This window comes from Rana temporaria, chromosome 1 (assembly GCF_905171775.1).
Source record: "Rana temporaria chromosome 1, aRanTem1.1, whole genome shotgun sequence".
Lineage (NCBI taxonomy): Eukaryota > Metazoa > Chordata > Amphibia > Anura > Ranidae > Rana > Rana temporaria.
In genome coordinates this window covers 142,742,776-142,768,453 of record NC_053489.1, presented here as the reverse complement: position 1 = coordinate 142,768,453, position 25,678 = coordinate 142,742,776, and the positions used below count along the sequence as shown (strand labels likewise).

At 43.0% G+C, this 25,678-nt stretch overlaps 1 protein-coding gene across 3 annotated transcripts in view; it reads left to right on the top strand.

Moving 5' to 3' along the window:
- Positions 1-25,678, top strand: part of TRIM36 (tripartite motif containing 36) — a 129,985-nt gene that overhangs the window by 86,902 nt on the left and 17,405 nt on the right. For all 3 annotated transcript variants that reach the window (XM_040343709.1, XM_040343691.1, XM_040343701.1), the window contains 2 exons: positions 8,443-8,768; positions 24,909-25,055. In XM_040343709.1, coding sequence (XP_040199643.1) covers positions 8,443-8,768; positions 24,909-25,055 — 473 coding nt within the window. The remainder of the gene's footprint in view (positions 1-8,442; positions 8,769-24,908; positions 25,056-25,678) is intronic.

Sequence of the window (25,678 nt, the reverse complement as noted above, 5' to 3'; positions counted from 1 at the left end):
TAAAAAAAAAAAAAAAAAAAAAATATTGGGTTGATCTAAATTGAAGCATTGGCCTAATTTTATTGGCCGTGTGATCCCAGGCCTTACAGGGATGGTCGCACCTTTACGGTTATCCCAATATTTTCTTAATAGTCAGTCTGGGTTCACATACAGTATATGCAAACTGGATGCCGTTTAACATGGCTTTCAATAGAGCGCGTTCACAAAAATGTCTGGGGTGGCCGTGGTGCAGTTTGAAATGGGGTCCTGTGCTTTTTTTTTTTTTGGGTGCAGTTTATGTGCAATTTCAGGTAACAATTTGCACCTAAACCAGTGAACAAAACCGCAGCCGGACAAATGTGAACCCAGCCTCAGTGTTGCAATACCCAGGACCCTGCATTTACTATATCTGTTCTCCCGCAGTACATGGAAATGCAATATTACTAATTCTAAACTGCTAAATACTTTTTTTCTCATCAGCAGTATATAGCAGTCTTGTGACTTCTACCAGTGTCTGGCTAAGCACTGGTTAAAGCTTGTAGGAGTTTTTTTTTTTTTTTTTTTTTTCTGACCGACCTATGATGTTTCATGACCCCTGACTTTGTCTGGACAGTGCTGATTGGCCCTGTGCTGATCACATGCACCCCCCCCCCCAAAAAAAAAACTTGCAATACACACCAAACTGAGCATGTGCAGAGTGCTTCCTACAGCTCTGTACTATCAGCAGGTGGATTGGGGACAGCAAAATGGGAGGATCAGAGAAAACTGAATCAAACTGCCTTTTTTCACAATGCAGAGGATTACCCCTTAGGTTCTACAGTGAGTATAACCAGCATGATTTACTGCATATGCAGACTGATTTTACTGAGGGTTTAGAAACACTATTTTTAAGCATGCATGTTCAGGTTGTTGGACCTAAGCATGCATGTTTATGGAAGGGAGGGAGCACTCTACACATTGAACATGGGCTTATCTATGGGAAGTCAGATGAGGTCTTCTTTAATTGAATTAATTCTTATTTCTTCTAGATTAATGCCTGCTTGTGTCCATTGACATAATTTTGCAGAAATGGCAAGAGTATAGCTGGCATACATCTTATTGAATCATTTTTTCTAGTTCTGCCAGCAGTTTTGTTGTAAAAGCCTATCTGACTAGATACAAATGTAGCGGATCCTTTGGATGGAGCTTCTGCTACATAGTTTTGATAGTTCAAAAGATTGAAGAGTAAAAATGTACATTGAGATTGCAAGGTGCTGCTATTGCAGCTCTTTTTATAGGTGACCAGAGAGGATGCAGGAAGCTGCAACAAATGGGTACCAAGAGATACATGCAGCCTAGGTGACTGTTGGGGGTTTTCTAGTAATCGGCAGAATACTTAAAGGAGGTTGTAAAGGTTTTTTTTTTTTCTAAAATGGGTTCCTAGTGCATTGTTGGTTCTCGCTGACTAACCCCCAGCCAGAACAGCTCAGATGATGGGGTAAGCTTACTGAGGAGAAATAGGAAGTAAGAAATTCAGACCAAAAAATAAAAATTAGAAGGGAAATCAAAGGCAAAGGTAAGTGAACCAACAATGCACTATCTTAAAGGAACATATTTAGAAAATCTTTTACACCCCCTTTAATGACCAAGACAGAGGTCTGGTCAGGCAGGTTATTTTGGCGCCTTCTTGAGCAACCTTTTTATTTATACCAAACTTTCTGCCATACGCCAAACCACACATGGTGCAGTTTAAGAGATCCCTTGATGGTCTTGTCAAACATTTTGTTTAGGTTGGCATTTCCTGTTTTATGTTCAGTGTTGGCTCAGGTGATCTACACTCGCTCTCATGCATCAACACATGTTACACATGCAATGCTATTTGTCATTATCTTCCATTTAATTATGAACAATTTGGGGTCACTGTCTGTGTGTACATTTAGTGTACCATAACTTCACGCCTCATGGAATGGCTTCCAACAGAATGAAAATATGCTGCCTTGATGTGATGGATTGGTGTCTGTTTTATGTACATCACTTTCTTTGGTGTTTTGCATGCATTTTCATTTCCTAAACACCATTTGGTTTTATCTTCTAATTTTAGTAAGTTTAATGTAAGGTACAAGTTGTCTATATATAAAAGAGGTTCCAGAAACACTTAAACATACGCAAGTTGTGTATATTTGCCCGTAAACTGAAACCAGTCCTACTTTTGGCCATTTAGATTTTGTCCTTGAGATTTTTTTTAAAGATTTAAATCTTCGCCACTGTGTGTGCCCGAGTGTCCTTGGCATATCTTTTGATCAGGTCTGCACCAGGGGAACAAGAAATTTGGCTTGCTTAAGGCCCCCGTTCACACCCAAATACGCTCAACAAACCAAATCCCATACAATGGCTCTTGTTCACGTCTAAGCTTTTAGCAAAACATTGTCGCCCAGAGGCGATTCAGTTCACATGTGTAGCGCTATATACATTTTTCACTCACTCTAGAAAAGTACATGACTTTCTTTTTAGGCAGATTGGTCCCCTTCAATGGGAATGACTGAAAAACGCTCAACATGAGCCCTTTTCCAGGTTTTTTCATGAGCATTTTTACATAGTTTCTGGCGAACGGCAGCTTTCCACCCCTAATTTCTTCCCCCTAGTGTTTTCTATTGGTTAAAATAAAAACACCTGAGTGAATACACATGTAAAATGCTGGCAGTACTCTTAAAGCCATCCACGCTGAGGGAACCAGGAAGTGAAGCGCTCTGGCTTCACTGCCCGGTTCCCTACGGCGCAATGCGCGAGTCGCGCTGCGCCCGCCGATTGGCTCCCGCTGTGTGCTGGGAGCCGAGTGTTTCCAGCACACAACGGGGGGGGGGGGGCGATGGGATGTGACGCAATGCCCGTCTTTTGCCCGTGAATTCCGGGCCGGAAGTGGGTGCAAATACCTGTCTTTAGACAGGTATCTGCACCCCCCTCCCCCCTGAAAGGTGTCAAATGTGACACCGGAGGGGGGGGAGGGTGCCGATCAGCGCGACTTCACTTTAGGGCGGAGAACCGCTTTAAATGCTCGTAATGCGCCTGATAATGGCTCTGCTGAGATGTGAACGGGGCCTTATGTTTCAGTTTTCTTTGTGAGCTATGTTGTTAGTCCACATGATGTACATGGGCACAGACTATGATGGGGTTGTTTGTAACTGGAATGAATATAAGCTAATCCTGATAAAGATCAAAGTGTTTAAATATTTAATTTGAAAGAAGGGTCTGTTAACTTTACTAAAATGGCTCATTCATAAAAAAAATTAAAGGACACTCTTTCGGCACACTTTTGGCGTTGATCGTTAAATGCATAGAAAAGCTTGCACAAAAGATTTGTTTCATATCTTTTATAATGGGCAACTTGTGTTTTTTATAGTGAATGTGTAAATGTCTGTTTTGTGTGTCAGTGTGTTGTCCTGCTGTGCAGTTGGCTCCGTGCTGTGAACACCAGACTTGCAGCATGTAGTATTTTCCGATGGAAATATCCTCAAGACTAACTTTCCTCTGCTCTATGGATGACCTCAGGACAGTCGGAGTACTGTAGTACACATGTTTCTGCTTTTCTTAGTTTTTGCTAGAGCCAGAAAAGAGGTGCAAACAATGAATACCACTACAGAGATGGATCAGGATGTGACCTAGATTCTGTCGCAGGCATTCCACTGAAGGTGCCCTTATAAAAGTTGGCATAGACTTCTGAATTTAGAATCTAAAGCCTCGTCATTATGCTTGACCTGTCCTCTCCCTTTGAAAGGTTGACCTTCTATTCCAGAGCCACTAATTTCTGGGCATCAACTGCCTTGAGGTCTTTTGGATCTTTCCATCATGTCCTGGATGGACTTTTTTTTTAAGCTTTTTATTCCCACTCTTCTTCCTCTTCTCACCCCCCATTGGTGTATTTATACAGTTCTGCTACAAAACTCTCCTGCTCCAACTATACCACATGCATACCCATGATCCTAATCGGCTAATATTATATTCTAAAAAAAGTATACATTTTTAGTGCACACAAACAAAATCTTGCCGCTTTGTAAAAGTTGAGGGTCCATGAAATGGCAAAAACGATGGCATGCAAAATTGTCTAGAAGTAACGCGTTAAAAGCCTTTCTCAGCCAATCGGCTGAGAGTTAACGGTGACTGATTGTCCTAGAAATGTTATCACTCTTTTGAATCGAACAATGCCTAATGTGTGACACTTTGATTTTCTGTATGCATTAGCACACAATGCGCACATTTGGGTTTGTCTGTGCATGTACCTGGGAAATGGTGAAAATGCGTGTGTTTTTTTTTTTTTTTTTTTACTAAAAGGGGACTTTGTAAGCTTTGTGTGTGTGTTGGCATAGTGTGGTTGACGGGTTCTCTTGAGAGAGACATCGGGGTTCTATTGGACCGCTAATGTCACACCAGTTTTCAGTTGAAGCAGACTGTTCTCAATCAGCTTCTTCCCTGGCCAATGTGGCTGAAGATTGACAGCTCTGTACCTGGAAGGGCTCGGACCTGAAGGCTTCTAGATTCATCCTTTCGCAGAGGAGATCGGAGACTAAATATTTGATCTCCTGCCACTCTCCATGCTGGCGCCCACTATCGATGTCGAGCACCCTGTGGGGATAGGTAACCCCTGGGACATGGGGGGGGGGGGGGGGGCAACATTACTTTTACATACAGAAGGCATCCATTGACTTCTACTTCAAAGTCGACCACTCACTGTAAAGGTTTAAACTAGGGTTGTCCCGATGCCACTTTTTTAGGACCGAGTACCAGTACCGATACTTTTTTTCATGTACTTTCCGATTACCGATACTTTAAAAAAAAAATGCAGCCACTTCCCTAAATGAAGCCATGTCCCTCGTGACTGTTGATAATCAGCCTTCTGCTCTGCCCCTCTAGCACTCACTGCAGCATGGGGCTGGAGAGATGGGTGCAGCCGGCTTCAGCTCTTAGTTGTGTTATGGGATCTGGAGCCATTTGCCAATCAGGAAGCTGGGTAGATCCCAACAATATGGTTGGGATTCTTCCAGAACCTGAAACAGCTCCGAGCTCAGCCAGCTGATCTAAAAATAGATCCAACAGTTCAGAGCAGGATCTAAAAATAGATCCAACAGTTCAGAGCAGGATCTAAAAATAGATCCAACAGTTCAGAGCAGGATCTAAAAATAGATCCAACAGTTCAGAGCAGGATCTAAAAATAGATCCAACAGTTCAGAGCAGGATCTAAAAATAGATCCAACAGTTCAGAGCAGGATCTAAAAATAGATCCAACAGTTCAGAGCAGGATCTAAAAATAGATCCAACAGTTCAGAGCAGGATCTAAAAATAGATCCAACAGTTCAGAGCAGGATCTAAAAATAGATCCAACAGTTCAGAGCAGGATCTAAAAATAGATCCAACAGTTCAGAGCAGGATCTAAAAATAGATCCAACAGTTCAGAGCAGGATCTAAAAATAGATCCAACAGTTCAGAGCAGGATCTAAAAATAGATCCAACAGTTCAGAGCAGGATCTAAAAATAGATCCAACAGTTCAGAGCAGGATCTAAAAATAGATCCAACAGTTCAGAGCAGGATCTAAAAATAGATCCAACAGTTCAGAGCAGGATCTAAAAATAGATCCTGACCTCTCACACAGAAGCACAGTGAGGGTAAGGAGCCTCCATAAAGCATTGAGGGCCGGTATAAACAACGTGCACCCCTCCTCCATGTACACAACATATCTCCATGATATGGAGCACACTGTAGGCCGCCCCCCCCCCCGTGATATGGCACACACTGCCCCCCAGTAGTGCAGGCCGCCCTCACCTCTCCTATCCTCCCGTGGCTCCTCCGCCTCCCGCTTTATTCTCTTTGCCGCGCTCATCTTTCTCTACACACCGGTACTGTGTACCGAGCCTTGCTATGGCTAGAACCCCGCCCCTTCCGGGACACAGCTACTGATTGGTGGTCGCGCCACAAGAACGAGGCTTCACTCAAAAACATGACTGTTATTTGGGGGGGGGGGTGCTCTGTGAAAGGCTTGGTTCACAAGTAACCAATCACCAGGAAGACTGGTGACTGCAACCAATCACCGCCAGGTGTGTGCCGCCTCGTAGCCAATTAACGAGTGCGGTATGGGACACCGGAGCGAATCAGAAGGCCGACACTTGGAGATGCAGGGGGAGTGTTAGCATGGAGGAGGAAGCGGAGCTGCGGGCCACTCTCGCCGGGGGGGGGGGGGGGAGGGAGCATCGGGTTCATTTGCACGAGTACAAGTACTCGCACAAATGCTCAGTATCGGTATCGGGACAACCCTAGTTTAAACTCCAGCTTACATGTTGATGCTGCCACCAATATCCTTTAAGAGCTTAAATTCTGTTAAGTTTGGTCACTCATGCCATTCCACTTGCTATTCCATATAACCGTATCTCTGTAGAAGGCTGTTGTAAGCTCTTTATTGCTGTTTTTATGTTGCAGCAGTCTGGCAATGCCGAGCTACGTTTTGTGTGTACTGTACTTGGTTGTCAATCCTCATGGTGGTAATTTTAAATATGATTGTGTGCACCAGGAGGACCTTATAGTTTTCAGCAGCACTGGTGTAGAAGGCTATATATTTTAACCATCGTAAATTGTAAGCCTTGCAGAGAAAATGGGCATGTGAGCCTTAGAATGGTAGTCTGTATTACAGGGTCATTGCTAGAATTCTAGAAAATTCGGGGCCACCCTTGCGCACACCTAGAGTAGAAAATTGGTGTGGTATGGCAACAATGTGCCAGGCAGTGGGGTGGCTTTAAGGGGCATGGTTGAATGCTAACTTCAGCAAAAAACGTGTTTTGGTTGGCGTAGGGAAGAGTTAGAACATCTATCAGATTTCTACAGCTGTCTTTATGCAGGTTTCAAATATTTCCTTCATTTTTGTCAGGGCAGGAAACTCAGTCCTAACAAACTAGTTGGGTGCATTCCACATGGGACAGGCTCTGTTGGAGTTTGCCTGCTCAGTGGGGAATCCGTCGACCGATTCCCGCTGCGCAGGCAGACGGTTGGTCCATCTCTGCTTATGCAGACCGGACAGACAGCCTACCCTTCTCTAACGGGTAGTTGTATGCAAATGGAGCGCCCTTCTGTTTACACCCGACTGCCAACAGATTTTCCATTTTTAGCACGTAGGATCAGAAGTCGGCAGGTGTAAGCGGACATGTCTGTTTACACCCGCGATTCCATAGAGGAGACTGGAGGGTCTGACTGAAAAACTGACAGGTGGACCTGATCGGTCCGCTAGTGTTAAGACACCTAAGGCTGAGTCTGGAATATAGAGCCCTGTCCCATTTTGGTGACCACATGTCCCGGATTGCCCGGGACAGTCCCGCATTTTGCAGGTCTGTCCCGGGCACATTAATTCCAGGACAATACAGTGTCCCGGAATGAAACTGACACAGCCACCCCCCGGGCCAATCTGATGCCCCAAAAAAAGGCTGCCACATCACCACTTTACTCACTGACAGTACTTGTCCTGGGCGGGAATGCCTGGAGGAGCACAATCCCCACCCCCTGCTTGTGATTAGAGAAATCATAAATCCCGCCTCTTGTGTCCAATCACTGCTGTGATTCGTTACATCACAAGCGGATTTTGGGAAGGGATGGTGTCCCTGAATGGTAGTTTGGAAATGTGGTCACCCTAGTCCCATTGATACTCATTGGGAAGTAAATGCAACCTTACATTGGTCAGTGAGGAAAATGCCCCCTGACATTGGTGGCCAGTGGGGTCTTGTCTGATTTAGTGGTTGAGAGGCGCTGCTCAGTGTCTGAACCATGCCCTTACATTGACCTTCGTTTTGGTAGCTGGCTGAACTAATTTGTGTCGCTGCCACGACTTTTAACAGGCATTGGGAATCCTTTATTTTTTATTTTTCTCTAAAAATGGATCCAATAAAAGCTGGCCATACATTTATACAATTTTCATAAATTTTCTTTTAGATTTACCTTCAACCTCTGTAGTGCAAGGACCTGCCTGACTGCAGTGTGTTTGTTTTTGTTTTTTACCTCATTTTAATTGTTTTTGATAAATCTAAAGGGAAAATTGTACAGTGATTTGACCAACCTACGTTTTCTGCTTGCTATATTTATCTAAAGCAATTATTGGTTATTTACTAGCATGCTATGAAAATATTGAATGTCATGTGCTTTAATCCTTTTTTTTTTTTTTGGTAATGTATGGAGTTTATTGCAGAATTGGTGAAATAAAGAAGGCCCTAAAACAGGGATTCTTGCTTTTAAAAGAGCAAAGTTTGTACCAATGAAAGACCAGCTTCTGGAAAAAAATTAACAATTTTTCACCCTAAACAAAACCAAAACAAATGTTTGGCTTGTGGGCTTTAAAATGTGTGCTACAAGTACTGATTATTAGACTGAAGAAATTGGTTTACGAACAGTAGAAGTCCACTTTAGGAGAATAATCAGAACTGTATTTTCTCCCAGTAAACTGTTCTTATGTCCTATAGGTTCTAAACGCAATTCGCTGACTCCCAAGATCACAACTCTATCATGTCCTGGATGTTTGCACGATGTGGACCTCGGAGAGCGCGGGATCCATGGGCTCTTTAGGAACTTTACCTTGGAGACTATTGTAGAACGCTATCGGCAGGCAGCTCGTGCTGCCACTGCGATCATGTGTGATCTTTGTAAACCTCCAATTCAAGAGTCCACCAAAAGCTGCCTGGATTGCAGTGCTAGCTATTGTAATGAGTGCTTTAAAATTCACCATCCCTGGGGAACAGTCAAAGCTCAGCATGAGTATGTTGGACCTACAACAAACTTCAGACCAAAGGTGAGTGCCTTGCCCCTTTTTTTTAAAATGCTAATGTTTTATCAGTAATTGTGTGAACATTAAGGCCCCTTGCACACTGGGGCGTTTTTCATGTGGTACAGCGCTAAAAATAGCGCTGCTATACCGCATGAAAAATCATGCCCTGTAGTGTTCAATGTGAAAGCCCGAAGGCTTTCACATTGAAGCGGTGCGCTAGCAGGAGCGCTCCAAAAGTCCTGCTAGCCGCATCTTTAACGCGGTATAGGAGCGGTGTGTTCACCGCTCCTATACCGCGCCTTCCCATTGAAATCAATGGGAAAGCGCGGTAATTAACCCCTTTTCGGCCACTAGCGGGGGTTAAAACCTCACCGCTAGCGCCCGAATATCGCGGTAAACACGACGGTATAGCTGCGCTACAAATAGCGCGGCTATACCGTCACTGCGGCTCCACGCTGCAATGTGAAAGCAGCCTAATGCTCTAGCAGAGTCTTGTCGCATAATTCTCTAAATCCATGGAAGAGACGCTAGTTCTGCAGAAAGCCAGGAATTGGATCACAGAAGCAACAGGGCCAAGGGAAGTGCTAGCTAGGGGGCCGTTCAGATGGGTGCGCCAGTTAGAGTAGGGAGTCCCTGCCCAGCTGGCATGGCAAAACCAGGAGGTGTAGCCATGGCGGGGTCTGGGGGTCCAAATAAAACAATTGGCAGCTGCAGTTGGTCAGTGCCATACGAGTCAGCAGGTTGTAATGACAGGTCCTCAGTGCTGAGGTGGCAGTGTTGTATAAGGCTGCTGCCTTCAGTGTGTGTGTGTGTGTGTGTGTGCCTGCCAGCCAGCAGGGCTGCCATCAGGGGGGAACATGCATTATACCTGTAAGGGGCCCGAATGTTCCAAGGGGCCCGGTCGCACCCCTTCTCAGCTCGCGGCTGAGAGGAGAAAACTTTCATTTCTGTAGTCCCTTCCCCCTCTCATGTCAGTTCTTCTCTCTCTTTTTTTTTTTTTTTTTTCTCAATGGGGCATTGTTGGATTCTCCTTCTCCTTCTAAAAAGAAAAAAAGGGTGCCTATTTTCTCTTGCAGATTGTTCAGTTAGATCTCTACCTGTCCATTGTAGCTTACTCCTTGTGTAAATGTTCTTCCTTCTGTATGCCTCAATTTCCCAGGGTACCCATGTTCCATACTGACTGATCGTCATCTTTTGCATCACGGAGCGTAGTAGAAAGTCAGATGTCTAGATTTAGCTGATTAAGTAATATCAGCTGTAAAGGTGGTTCCAGGACTTCCTGCTTCAGTACTTTTTTTTTTTTTTTTTTTTTTTTTTTTTTTTTAGTGGCCGTTTTTGCTCAGCAGTGCAGTCTGCAAATATTGTTGATCATATTCTGCCTTTTTTTTAGCCCAGCGTGTCTGGGACAGCAGGGAGATGGAATGTGGATGAAAGGTGACGAGGCACACAATGCCCAGACAGCTGCATTCTGCAATGACTGTGGGTAATATCTGACCAGCCTGTTGCATGGCAACATAACAAAACAAGTTTGCATTTAAATTTTGAAGACTGATCTTTGGAATGCCTAGGGGTCAGTTGATTGCCCCGATCCTTTTTGTCATGGTGTGCATTTATTATTGTAATGGTAAATGTCATAGTGAAAGGGAAGAAATCTCTTGTGGCATTTGAAGAAACTGATTTCTATACTGCTAAACATTTTGCCTTGTAATTCTCTGCCTCATGACGGCTCCAAGCTGCAGATTTAAAGGCCTCATTAGAACTCTAATTTCAGATTTTTGATTTGGCAGTGATAAGTGCACTGCGGCTGAATCATAGTTGTCTCCATCCCATGCAATGACTACACTGCTGGCTTCTAAAGATTAAATTTAGAAGTGTGAGTCAGTAATGTTTGTGCGAGGTGAGTGAAAGGCCAGGGACTATGGAATGCTTGGCGGAGCTAATCCTGGTCCTTGCTCCAATATAGTCTCTGAATTACACTTGCTTTGGCAGTGCTGCTCCCTGCATTGCTTTGATACCAGTGTACTCTAGACCATTGTTTTTCCACCTTTGGGTTGGTTTGGTCTTCAAAATGGACCTTCACCCCCCCGTTCTCACTTTGCCTAATTATCCTTTCCTCCTCCTTTCACACAATAAAAAATGTGTGTTTTTGTTTTTTTGTTTTTAGTTGCATTTACACCTGCAAATATGGCCTGCCTTCTATAAGATGCCATACCCACAGGGGCTCCTGCAGACGCATTAAAAGCAATGGGAGGCTGCTGGCTCTTGCAGACAATCTCAGCCACTCAACTGTAATGTCTCATGCAGCTATCACATGTGAGTGGTCAGCCCTGGGTGCCGGCAGAGGGACTTTGACTAGCTGTGGGAGCCAGCCGCCTTCCATTGCTGGGGTTCTCGCATCTAATCTGGTGCATTTGCAGGTGTGACTGCACCCTTAATTATAATGGCCCATCATTTCCAAAATGTTTGCCTAGGTGAGAGTTAAGTACCACTATAACCTCCTAAGGGCTCAAAGTAATCTGATAATGCACATATGCCAAGGCATGTAATCAGGGGCCAGCTGCAAGACGCAGGAAGAAACCACCAGGTCCCGATGATATCCAAGCGGAAGATGGTGGTACAAAACAGTGTGGCAGTGGATCACTGCAGAGCGCTGCTAGATTTCCTGGGGGTGAGTTTTTGTAGGTGCCACCGCAAAAAAATAGGTGATGGGGGATATTTAAAAAAAAAATCAGTCTTGGCAATTTTCCAAGAGTCGACTTTAAAGTATGTTCCCTGTATAAGTATCTGCACATTTCAGTTATAGAATTAAATAAAGATACTTTTGGCAAAGTCAGCACCAGGCTTTTGTTGGTCAAGAAAACGGTCTATCATTATAAAATGGTGGTTACAAAAAACATGGCATGGCCAGGTGCTGACTTTTTTTTAAAAATATTTTAGGAATCGTGAGAATCAGTGGGGAATCATTGAGCAGAATGTGCAAACATGCCTGGACCCTTGTTCTAAAATTCTGGTACTAGCTTTTAGCTTTCAGAGAAGGTACAGATTCGTATTAAGCCCAATTCCAGGAATTCAAACAAATCTAGCCCTGCAGTGGGGCCTTCCAACCTCCAAGAACCCTGTATTGTATATGGGGCAAGTGTGAACCGTGGCTGGGAGCAGCTCAGGCAGGCCATACATTATGCAATTTTCTTGCCTTCACCCACGGGTTGAAGGTAAGAAAACTGCTTGAATCTGCCATCAACACGGTCATTGTTGATGGGGTAATCCCTCTCGCAGCAAAATTGTGTTCTGCTGATGGGGAGCCTTCCCCACTGGCAGAATACAATGATCGCTGCTGGTTGTTATAGCTGACAACAGTCACCAGGCTAAAAAAAACAGGCTAATTGTACTGTCAGTCAATGGATCGACTTTAGTACTACCGGGCTACCCATAAATGGATCGAAAATCGGCCAGTTTTTGCTGTTCCAGACAAATTTTGATCCGTCGGGGTTACTTCACACCAGATGCAGTCCTGTTTTGTTTTTTGCATCAAAAACGCACAGTATATTTTTATATAGCCTAGTTCACACCCGTGCAGTCAGTTCCAGTGCCAAAAAAAAAGATGCTGCATTTTTTTTCCTGCACAGAACTGTACTAAAACACGGAAAAATATGCCAAACGCATTACCGCAAAAGCATTGAAAACGCCTCAAAACCGTGCATGCAGCAACGCTTACAAAATGCATCTGTACTGCGTCTGTGGCGTGAACCAGCCCTTAGAGTGTGTGTGTGTGTGCCTTTTTTTTTTTTAAGCTTGGTATGAGACGAGTTCCATGTTTTATTTACAGTATATCATTTCACTTTCTTTTTCACTGAACATATGGAAATGAGATGAATACTGACAAGGGAGATAAACTATTCTGGTCCTCACTATATTCGAGAATGAAAACCTTCCATAGAACCATTTTGGTGATGGTCTGTATATTGCTAAAGTAAAAGCTGATCAAATATGCCAAGACTGTTTTACGGCATTTATCAGTGACCCCAATTATCCTAATGCTGTGCTTTAACTCGTACTAACCAGATTTAATTTGCTGTTTTGCCAACCTTGTTTTGTATTAATGATCCTCTTCCCATTAGTGGGAGGCTTTTCATTTTATGTGCTTTAAAATAAAGATCATCTGCCATACAAATGATATATTTTTTTTGTAGGGAACATGTTTTACTGATCACAAATTTTAAGCTGCAAATAATTGCCTGCAATGTATTATGTAAGGGGTGAAGGGTTCAAGTTATATTCCCATGTGGAACTTGGTGATTTGAGTAATTGTGTATATGATGATCTGATTCTTGGTGAGCTCATCCCCCCCCCCCCTCCAGTTGGGCTAAATGGGGGAAACCTTATATAGGAACCATCTGTGTTTGCAGAGTGCAGCTTTCATAGAACAGATTTTCTAGGTCTTGAGAAAGATCTACACCTAGTAAAGACTGTAAACCGGGTAGATGCAGGACTAAATCTGTATCGCTTGGTTAAAGCAGAACTCCAGCCCCACATTCACTCTTATGCCACTTGCACACGATCGGAAATTCCGACAAAACCGTGGATTTTTTTTTTTCCCAGACAGAATTTTGGCTAAAACTTGTCTTGCATACACACGGTCACACCAAATTCTGACCGTCAAGAACGTGGTGATGTACAACACTACGACGAGCTGAGAAAAATTACGTTCAATGTTTCTGAGCATGCGTCGACTTGATTCCGAGCATGTGTAATATTTTTCTCCGTCAGAATTGCATGCAGACTATTGGAATTTCCGGCAAGAACTTTTCCAGTCGGAAAATTTGAGAACCAGCTCTCAAATTTTTCTTGCCGAAAATTCCGAGAGAAAAATTCCGCTGGAGCCTACACACGGTCAGAATTTCCGACCAAAAGCTCACATCGGACTTTTCTTGTTGAAATTTCCGATTGTGTACGCTGCATAACGGTTGTACAGGCCCCTTTCCTGTACTGAAATTGCTTATTCGGATTTCCCTGCACACTGAGCTTTTCACAGTGTGCATTAGAAGATGCAACAAGGATGTTGGTCCATCTCCTTTCTTTGCAGTTCGGCATCCAGCACTCTTTAGATCTTTCCTCTCCAGTCTGACTGTCCCTGGCCCACCTTTCATTGGATTTTTAGATTATTTTTTTCAGTCATGGAGGGTCAGCATCACATTTAGGTATTACCTAGGAACGTCTACTTCTCCAGACTGAGGCTCATCATTAAGGCATTTTGAGAAATGCATAACTCTTCCAAAGAACAAGCCAATTGCCTGCATGAGGGCTCTTTAGAGGAATACTGAGGGGATGGTGCTGTTTTTAGGAAGCTATATACAGAACCCTGCAAGCCCTTCTCACCAGCTATGATCAGCCTGTATTGCATGTAGAAGTACCAAGACCCAGTGATGACATACATCACAGTCAAAAATAAGTTCTATAATGCAACCGAAAAGTTAAATTTAAACCTTTTTATTAGCATGTTCATGAAGGAGAAACCAGGGAAGGCAGAATAAACTGTAAACTGGGCTCTTGCACATACCCGTATATTTGGGTGTGTTGCTGCCCAGCTTAAACTTTGCCGGGGTTCGTTGCACTTGGGAGCTTAACTTTACCAATAGACATGTATTGCAGAATAAGCTACATGCAGCTATACATGCCTAAATGTCAGTATGAATGTATTTTTATCGGAAAGTTGTGTTTTGTGAAAATACATCCATTGGCGTGTAAATGCAAGTACCAGCATTTTCATGTGTTTAGCTGCATACAATGTATTTTGTAATGTAGAAGAAGCAAATGCAGCCATATTTAACCTTGTATGACATATGCCCTAATATGTGGCAGTGTGAAAGTGCACAACATTAGAAATTTTTTATTACATTTTGGGTTTGCTTTGCACAGACCTTCATTTGTTCTTCTTTGCTACAGTTTGTGCCTTGTTGTCTCTTGCACTTCATTGACCCATTTTTTCAGTTACCACTGATTAACATTTCAGTGGCACAGGTGTGGATGGCTCTTGTTGAATGTTATAGCAAGCTGTGGTGCCCAACCTGCAGCGCAGGCGCCGCATGTGGCCGTTTGCCGATGGCTAACGCAGATGTATGTCGGCAGAATTGCACAGCTGCGCATAGCAACGTACCTGTACGTTTCTTTAAATTTGTCGCTGTGCGGGCGCGCAAGCTTTGTGTCACCCCAGTGTCCCACGATCGTGTTTTGGAGCTGCAAAATAGGGAGATGCCTGTTCACAGATGCCCATGTAAACAAGGCATTTCCCTGGTCGGCCTAGTGACAGGACAGTGATCTACTGTTCCCAGTCATCGGGAGCAGTGATCACTGTTTTCACTTGTAGTCCAGCCCCCCACAGTTAGAATCGCTCCCTAGGACACTAAACCCCAACATTGTCCCCTAGTGTTTAACCCCTTCCCTGCCAGTGTCATTTACACAGTAATCTGAATTTTTATAGCATGGATCGCTGTATAAATGACAATGGTTCCAAAATGGTGTCAAAAGTCTGTCTGTCATAATGTCGCAGTCACGATAATCGCAGATCTCTTCCATTACTAATAAATAAATGAAAAAAAATTATAATAAAAATGCCATAAAACCATCCCCCATTTTGTATATGCTAGAACTTTTGCGCAAACCAATCGATATATATGCCTTATTTTTGGTAAAAAAAAAAAAAAAAAATGTAAAATACTACACATCGGCCTAAACAGATAACAAAAAAATATATATTATATTCTTTGGGGATATTATTTCAAAAAGTAAAAAATATAGCTTTTTGTTTATAGAGCAAAAAATAAACCGCAGAGGTGATCAAATGCCACCAAAAAGCTCAAAGTCCATCAGTTCAACCACAAAAAAATAAACAAACAAAAAAAATAAACAAACAAAATAAAGTACAACTCCATACCCACAGTTGATCGAGGAAGGCAAAAAAAAAACAGCAAAGCATGAGATCCAATTTGCTACAGCAGGGGAAAAATTCCTTCCTGATCCCCCGAGAGGCAATCGGATTTACCCTGGATCAACTTTACCTACAAATCTTAGTACCCAGTTATATTCTGTACATTTAGGAAAGAATCCAGGCCTTTCTTAAAGCAATCTACTGAGCTGGCCAGAACCACCTCTGGAGGGAGTCTATTCCACACTTTCACAGCTCTTACTGTGAAGAAACCTTTCTGTATTTGGAGATAAAAACTCTTTTCCTCTAGACGTAAAGAGTGCCCCCTTGTCCTCAGTGTTTACCGTAAAGTGAATAACTCAACACCAAGTTCACTGTATGGACCTCTTATATATTTGTACATGTGGATCATACCCCCCTTATTCTCCTCAAGAGTGAATAAATTCAGTTCTTCTAATCTTTCCTCATAGCTGAGCTCCTCCATGCCTCTTATCAGTTTGGTTGCCCTTCTCTGCACTTTCTCCAGTTCTCCGATATCCTTTTTGAGAACTGAAGCCCAAAACTGAACTGCATATTCCAGATGAGGTCTTACTAATGATTTGTACAGGGGCAAAATTATATCTCTGTCTCTGGAGTCCATACCTCTCTTAATACAAGAAAGGACTTTGCTCGCTTTGGAAACCGCAGCTTGGCATTGCATGCCATTATTGAGCTTATGATCTACCAAGACCCCCAGATCCTTCTCCACTACAGATCCCCCCAGTTGTACTCCCCCTAGTATGTATGATGCATGCATATTCTTAGCCCCCAAGTGCATAACTTTACATTTATCTACATTAAACCTCATCTGCCACTTAGTCGCCCAATTAGACAGAGCATTGAGGTTGGCTTGTAAATTAGCGACATCCTGCAAGGACGTTATTCCACTGCATAGCTTGGTGTCATCTGCAAAGACAGAAATGTTACTTTTGATCTCAGACCCAATATCATTTATAAATATATTGAAAAGTAAGGGTCCCAGCACTGATAACCTTGGACCATTCAGAGTGAGAATCATTAACCATGACTCTCTGAATTCTGTCTTTCAGACAGTTTTTTTTATTTATTTACAAACTGATATATCCAATCCTGTAGACCTTACCTTACACATGAGCGGTGTGTGCAGAACTGTATCGAACGCTTTTGCAAAATCCAAGTATACCACGTCCACAGCCACTCCTCGGTCCAAGGTTTTACTTACCTCTTCATAAAAGGAAATCAGGTTTGTCTGACAACTTCTGTCTTTCATGAATCCATGTTGTCTGCTGCCTAAATAGTTTTTTTCCAGCAAGAACTCATCCATGTGGTCTTTTATTAAACGTTCTAGCATGACCGCACAATTGTCAGTTAAAGTGCCGAATCGCAAAAAGTGCTCTGGCCAGGAAGGGGGTAAATTCTTCCCGGGGCTGAAGTGGTTAATGAATTTAGGCTTCTTTCACACTATGGATTGTATGTCCGTTTTATAATATCCGTTTTACACCTATTAACGGACGTTTATTAACGGTTTTAATAACGGATACATACGGATAAATATTTTACCATTCTTCCTTTATTGAAAACGGATAATGTTTATCCGTATATACCCGTATACATCCGTTATATCATTCCTTTCTAACGTCCGTTAATAAAAAACATTTCACCCTTTCTTGAAGTCCAGCTCCAGAAGTCGTATGGATATTCAGGGGAACCCCGCCGTCAATTTAAAACAAAAATGACGTGCGGTTCCCGGTAAATATCCATAACCAGACCCTTCAGGTCTGGTATGGATATTCAGGGGAACCCCGCCGTCAATTTAAAACAAAAATGACGTGCGGTTCCCCCTAAATATCCATAACCAGACCCGTTATCCGAGCACGTTGACCTGGCCGGCCGCAGAAAAGAGGGGGGGGACAGAGTGCGGCCCCCCCTCTCTCCTGAACCGCACCAGGCCACATGCCCTCAACATGGGGAGGATGTCCCCATGTTGATGGGGACAAGGGTCTCATCCCCACAACCCTTGCCCGGTGGTTGTGGGGGTATGCGGGCCGGAGGTTTATCAGAATCTGGAAGACCCCTTTAACAAAGGGGACCCCCAGATCCTGACCCCCCCCCCCTGTGTGAAATGGTAATGGGGTACACTGTACCTCTACCATTTCACGAAGGAAGTAAAAAGTATTGTAAAAAAAAACACACTGACACAAAAGAATAAAGTCCTTTATTAAAAAAAAAAAACTCCAGCGCTGAAAAATCCACTCGTTCCCGGCTTCCTGCGTTGTCCTGATCCAGCGACGGGTGCGGGTGATCTCCCGCGATGAGAAGATCCAGCGTCGGGTGATCTCCGCTCCGGCGATGTGAAGATCCATCCATCCGGCGCAGCAGCATCCCGGACCGCCTCTCACCGCTGGGCACAGCCCAGCGAATGAGCGGCTGAAGCTGTGACATTTCTTATATAGAGGAGGCAGAGCCACCCGTCACGTGACCCTGCCCCCTCTGACGTACCTCTGCTACGTCACTGGGGAAGACCAAGAAGAGGAAAGACCTTTCCTCTTCTTGGTCTTCCCCAGTTGAGGGCATGTGGCCTGGTGCGGTTCAGGAGAGAGGGGGGGCCGCACTCTGTCCCCCCCTCTTTTCTGCGGCCGGCCAGGTCAACGTGCTCGGATAATGGGTCTGGTTATGGATATTTAGGGGGAACCGCACGTCACTTTTGTTTTAAATTGACGGCGGGGTTCCCCTGAATATCCATACCAGACCTGAAGGGTCTGGTTATGGATATTTACCGGGAACCGCACGTCATTTTTGTTTTAAATTGACGGCGGGGTTCCCCTCAATATCCATGCTCAGTAAAATTAACGTCCGTTAACATAACGGACATTTACTAACGTCCATGTGCCATAGACTTCAATGTTAAAATATAACGGATGTTAATATATCCGTTACTTGCAACGGACAAAAAATAGTGCAAGACCCGTCACATATTCCGTTATAACTAACGTCCGTATGTTATAACGGACTATTACGGATCTTTACGGAACATAAAAAAATCCCATAGACTTTAATGATATTTTATAAAGGACGTATAACTTCCGTTTTTTAACATTATCTGACAGATTTTAAAACTGATTATTAAAACGGATTTATTTTGTAGTGTGAAAAGGGCCTTAGAAAAAAAAAGTTGGCCCAATTTTTTTTTTTTTTTTTGGTGAAAGATGTTGTGCTGAGAATCATCTTCTCAGCAAAACAATTGTGATTCTCATTTGCCCAGAATCGTGCAGTTTTAATCTCTTCTGTAGCGCATCCCCATTGAAATATGTAGCCTGTTCATGCGCTCTCTGACCCTCATTTCCTCTATTGGGTATGCAGTTTCTGAACGTCCTCTTCAGCATTGCATATAGAATATTAGATTTCATTAGTGAGATATTTTAGATGGGTTTGTGTCGCTTTATGGATATTTTTTACTATATTGTGCTCACTAGCAGACTCCAGTGCTAGCATATTGGTGTCCAATCTCCTAGAAGCAGAATGAGACTTCTACTGGTAATTACTGCATTAGCCCCATAAGATGTGATGACACTAACAGTTTTTTAATGTGCATTCAGCAGAAAAAAAGCTGGTGCAGAACATCTGTCGGGTATGGTGTGGAAAAAACAAAACACTCCACTATCCAGCTTTGATTACCATGACGTTGACTTGGTTCAGTTGGTTGTCTTGTCACTAGTTAAAGCCGAATGAGACATGCACGCTGGTTTATAACACTTGTTGGGTAGAGCGTCTTGTGCAATAGAGCAACACATGCTGTCTGCTGCTGTAAATTCCTGTCTCCTCTACTGCACATGAACACTGCTAAGTTTAGAATCATTTCCGTTGGTGTCTTGAAATGAATGATAGTATAGTGGATCTGAACCATATATGGATTTCACAATGACTAGACGACCTATAGAGAGGAGGTGGAACAGATCACATCATAGCATGTGAAATATGAAATGTATCAGTGGTTTTATTTTATATTGAACAGCATGGAAAGTGCTACTAGTTGTACGTTTTAGGTGTGGTAATTAAACAGGGTTGACAGTTGAAATAGACTTTTGTTTTCTGGACAGTTATTGCCTTGTAGTCATAGTCGCTGGATGTGGTTAGTTGTAGCACAGCCTATTGCTTTTCTAATCCCGATAGAAGGCCTTTTAAAGGATACTTTCACCTAGGGCTGCAGCTAACGATTATTTTCATAATCGATTAGTTGGCCGATTATTGTTTCGATTAGTCGGATAATAGCCTTTAAAAAAAAAAATAGCATTTTACATTTTTTTTTGGCCAATTTGTTGGGCAGATTACAAAACACAAATTGCTGCAAAAACACATTACATGCTTTTCTGCATCTTTTCAATTGAAGTATATTGAACAAAAAAAATGGCAGTTTTGCGTTAAGTCCTTGCCCTTTCCAAATACCCAGCAGCTGAAAAAAAAATCATGGATGTGAACGTGTCCCATAGGAAAACATGTAAATGAACTGTAGTGTGTTTCTGCAAAAAGCACCAAAAAAAAAGGCGTGAACCCGGCCTGAGATGTTTAGTAACATAATGGGGTTAAAAAAACAAAGTACAAAAAGAGCAAATAATCGCTACTGTAAGGGGTTCATTATTTACTGTGGGACAGTGAAAGTAATATTTACAGTAGCGATTTGCTTTTTTGTACTATAAAGACAAATTTTCGTTTTTTTTTTTTTTTAACCCTCATTATGTTACTGGCCGATTAATCGATTATGAAAATTGTAATCGATAATTTCATAATCGATTAGTTGTCGATTAATCGATTAGTTGTTTCGGCCCTACTTTCTCCTTTGGAAACATGTTACATGTTCCCTCTTCTGCAGCATCTCCCCAATCCCATGCCTGTAGTGATAGCGATTCGGCTGCGTCATTCATTCAGAGTTCAGTGAATGGGAGAACTACAAGTACTGACAGCCTTTGCAGGTGTCAGCTTGTAGTTCTCAAGGAACTACCAGGGTGCTGTTGAGTGCAGACAACTGTCTACAACAGTGATTGTGAACATTGGCACCCCAGATGTTTTGGGGCTACATTTACCATAATGCTCATGCACTCTGCAGAGTAGTTGAGCATCATGGGAAATGTAGTTCCAAAACATCTGGGGTGCCGAAGTTTGACATTGCAGGTGCAATGGAGTAATGTTGTAGATCAGCAATCTGATGATCATGGATGCAATGCTTGCGCGGGTTCCCAATAAAAAAATAAAAGCATTTCTAATTTGGATGATAAAAATTATTAGAGCTTCCCATCTGCACTACAAGTGTACTGCAAGTGCAATCGCTGTAGGGTGAAGTGGCTTTGCCTTTAGTAAATAAACCCCTGTGTGTACTTTTTTTAATTGAGGCTATGAAATGGCTGGTTTTATTATAGCAGTAGGAGTTGGTGATTGTAAAAAAAAAAAAAAAAATCTGTTGCAGTGGACAGGGGCAAACATACTGCACATTGGACATCTTCTCTGATCATTCGAGTTCAGTACAAATAAAGGATCACAACAGGCACGTGAGGTATATAACATGATCAAAAGTACAGTTAAATGGGGTCTTATATTTTTCTGCCATAATACCAAATGTTACAAGGCACAGTGGATAATGCAGAAAAAACAATGATCATTTAGACGTTGCCAAAGAACTCTGCAGATGCACATTTATATTTCGCAGTTACAAGAGAACAAGTAGGATCGGGCACCAGGCCTGGTTCACACATAATCAGTTTTTAGTGTTTTTGCAGAAATGCAATAGTCTAAAGCCTCGTACACACGCATGGTTTTCTCGGCCAGAAACGGCAAGAAAACTGGCAGAGCAATCTTGCTGAGTAAACCGTGCGTATGTACGAGGCTTTGAGCTTTCTTGTCGGGAAAACTGCCCAGAATCTCAACAAGAAAAATAAAGAACCGTCTCTGTTTTCCTGCCGAGAAACCTGAGCGTGTGTATACTTGCCTGCCTCCATGGAAACCCACGCATGCTCGAAATGACTTTGAGCGCATGCTTGTTGTAGTCTGACGTCACTGTGTTCGTACCATTCAAAAGAACGGTGGTTCTTGTGAATCGTACGTGTGTACACTCGGCCGGCTAAAAAATCTTGCCATGAATCTCGTCAGAATTATTTTTATTTTTTTCTGGCGAGAATCCCGGCCGTGTGTACAGGGCTTAACAGTTTCCTATGGGACACGGTCTTTCTTTTCAGTTTTGGAGAGGGTCTGGAACTTTAAGCACAAAACCGTGGTTTTTGGTTCAATAGACTTTAGTGGAGAAGCTGCAGAAAAGCATGTAGTGCGTTTTTTTTTTTTTTAATCTTTCCAACAACTGATTGGCCAGAAAAAAACATAACCCCCCCCCAAATTCATAAAGAAAAATGCAAAACACTCAAACGGCACTGCAGAAACAAATCAAAGACTGCCTAAGTGTGAACCAAGCCTAAACGTCCTATATGTGAAAGAAGGGTGCAAGATCAGAGCTAATCTCTTTAATACAGGCAAGTGACAGTTCAGGTATAATGTATTGATACACCTCTTCAGATGACTGTAACCTTCAATTCCAAACCTTATTGTATTTAGATGGGCATTCCCTGTGAATGTGTGAAATTTTCTTGCAGAGCAAAGTGTTCTTTATTTCACTAATCCAGATCAATTTGGGAGGTGTGGCCTCATTCACTGTGTAGCTATCTGTTTTCTGTCTGCAAACCATTTCATGTAAGAAAATCTTGGTAAATTTTTTTTCTAGATCCAGGATTAGGAAATGGTCCTAGCAAGCATTGTTTAGGATGCAGCATTAATGGGGAAAACCCATAGCAACCTGTGTTCAGAAACCCTGCATAATGCTACAGGTCCATAACGAGTGATAGAAGGTACCAGAATTATGGTTGCACATAGGACACGTGGTGCTTTGAGCTCTGTTATATCGGGTAATCTAAGCGGAGTGAGATGAGAAAGATGCGTGATCTACAACTCTTTTGCCTGACGAAAAGGTCCTGTGCGACCTCGAAACGTTGCTGTTTTGATTGCTGCTATGCAATAAAGAATTTTTGGACGTTTTTCTAAATGATCCTTGGTGTGCTGGCGAAATATGTCTACATGACAACTGGATAAGGCTATTGGACAATCTAAGTGATGCTGCTTTGCAAGTGTCCAGAAAGGGTTCATATCTTACACCTTTTTGTAGTGTAAGGACCGTGATTAAATGCACTTTGCAAGAACATGACTGACCATGTCCATTTTATTTCATTGCGTCTCCACGTTTGTGTGGAATGCTCGCATAGAACAGCTATAAGACATCAAAGCATTTGTGACACTTCTTCTCTTTTTTTTTTTTTTTTTTTTTCCACAATGTGTCACCATGGCTTCGACAAATACAGAAAGTTGATGTAGGTAATGAGACGAAGTAATTTAGACCAGCTTTAAGTCAGGCACACCAGCGTTATTAGAGTGGAACTATATTACAATAATAATCCATTAAAATGTTGTGTATTATCTTAGATGGTTTGCCAGGACACAAGCTGCCAGTGTTCTAGCAACCAGTGACTAGTTCTCCAAGTCCGCCTTTCTTGGGATTGACGGCAGTGGGCAGATTGATTTCATAGCTGCTAGACAGCCTAATGATGGGGAATATTGTCTGAGTTTCCCATCCGGTCCTTTATTTTTCTCTAAAAAGTGTATTGTGGTCTCAAATAGTTGGTGACCAGAATAATTGCTAGGATCCCTAGATAAGTTTTGCTGGCCCACTTTCCTTGTGATGGACAGCAGTAGGTGGATTCCATAGGGGGTGTTGGGCTGTCTATTGGCTATGGAATCCACCTACTGTGACATGACACTTTGCCTATTGAAGGCTGTCTTATTAAAAAGCTCTTGTGCTGGCAAAATATTGTAGAGATGCCTGTCTGTGTGACCCGTGCAGTGGCTCAGCAGGGAGCAACGGTGAGTCAACAGTACAGACGATGGGGTGTTTGGTATGGTTACTGTGGTCTTTGCGCTGACCCCCCCCCCCCCCCCCCCCCCCATCATACCGCCTGCAACAAATTCATGTAATTTACGGGGGGAAAAAAAACCTAGGTAGACAACCAAAGCTTTGTAAAACAAAAAAAAAATTCTACCCAAGTGCTTTCTCTTTGCTGTGTAGTTGTGTTTTTATGTGGGGTGGGATAGTTTAACCAATGATTAAGCAGCCCTCTTATCTTGATGAAAGGTTCACAGCTTCTATTAAAAAAAAAAAAAGTTATTCTATCCTGGGGGTCTTCTAGATCAGCAGTCACCAACCGTTTTTGGCATCAGGGACCCCTATTGTAGCCATTTTTTTTCCAGGGTTTCAGAGTTTCACAACCTTCCCACCCCCCCACTGCACTGTAAAGAGGACTGAACTGTAATGAGTGCAGTCCCCTTTATATCACCATACCCTTTGCCATTATTGCTCCCCCATCAGTCTTCCCTGCAGTCATGCTGCCGCCCCCCATCGGTCCTCCCTGCACAGTGCCCATTTTTATTCTCTCTGCCTCCCCCAGTGTCTTACCTTTGGCAGGGTAGAGGCAGTTTCCCTATTAGCAAGGCTAAGGACGGGAGCAGCTGCAAATCGGGAAAGAATGGGAGCTGCCAAACTTATATGAACAAGTGGGTGTTATGAAAAGTTTCCCTGCTATCTCCCAATCTGCAGCTGCTCCCGTCCTTAGTCTTGCTAATAGGCTGACGTTGGCGGCTGGTTGGGAGACAGAATGCACAACCTGCTAAATGGCCTGCGGTCCATGACAGGACTCCCCTTCCTACTGTGACAGCGGCCCGCTCAACCGACTACACACTGGGCCAGGGATTGGGGACCCCTGTTCTAGAGGATCGTGCAATGTCCTTGGGTCATCCTCTTCTCTGCATGACGGAAGACTGCCCACTGACATGACACCTCTGCAATATTGTGCTGGGTGCCCAAGGTTTTTTCATGAATACCTGGGCTTACAAGTAGTGGATTCAATGGAACTGGAAGTTTGCAGGGCAGAAACCTGAAAGAGGACTGGTAGCCAATGGTGCGACAGACATAACTGGAAATAAGCAAGAAGTGTGTGTGGTGGGTATGTTTTTTATTTTTTAAAAGCTGGGGTAACTTATTCCTTTAAAACCTTTAAAATTGGAACCTGAAATCTGCTTTAAATATGTATACACAAATATCTGTAATGGTTTGGTAAATGAAATGTCTCCTTTGTTTGCAGGTGCTTATGTGTCCAGAACACGAGTCCGAAAAGGTGAACATGTACTGTGAGATCTGCAGGAGGCCCGTGTGTCACTTGTGTAAACTTGCAGGTTCACATGCTAACCACCGAGTGACAACCATGAGCAATGCCTACAAAACATTGAAGGTGAGCTTGTCTGCCTCTGGCAATAAATCCAATTGGGGCAATTGTCATGTTGTGCTAAACACTGCAAATACAGCCGCTCAGACTCCTATGAAAATTGTTTATTGTCATGTGTTTGAATTGCTAGTAAGAATGTAACAAGTACAAAGCCAAATCTATTTAAAGTTCTGAGTTGTCTGTCGTTTTTTTTTTGTTTTGTTTTGTTGGGGGATACCTTGAGCAATGATATTGTAACTGAGACCCCCCCCCCCCCCCCTTGGCAAATTCCTCAGAGGTTATGAAGCTGATTGGATCTACCAAACCAGAATTAAATATATGGCCAGTTTGTAAAGTATATCTCTGTAGGAGCTGCATTAGTTCCTTTTATCTCTCACAAAGCAGCAGCTATAGTGACCGCTAGGGTTGTCTTGTGCTGGTCTGACTTCAGTTAAAGTAAACCTCCTCCTTTAGAGAGAAGTTGCAGAGCTCCTTTTGAAAATACTAGTTGCTTGCCTGTTATGTACATCCATTGGCTTTAGTACTTACTGTCTTGAGTCACTGAACCAGATCCGGAGTTCTGGGAAAATGTCAGAAGTCCTCATCTGTATACCTGTTCCAGGTCAGTGACTGGGATTATTGAAGAAAGC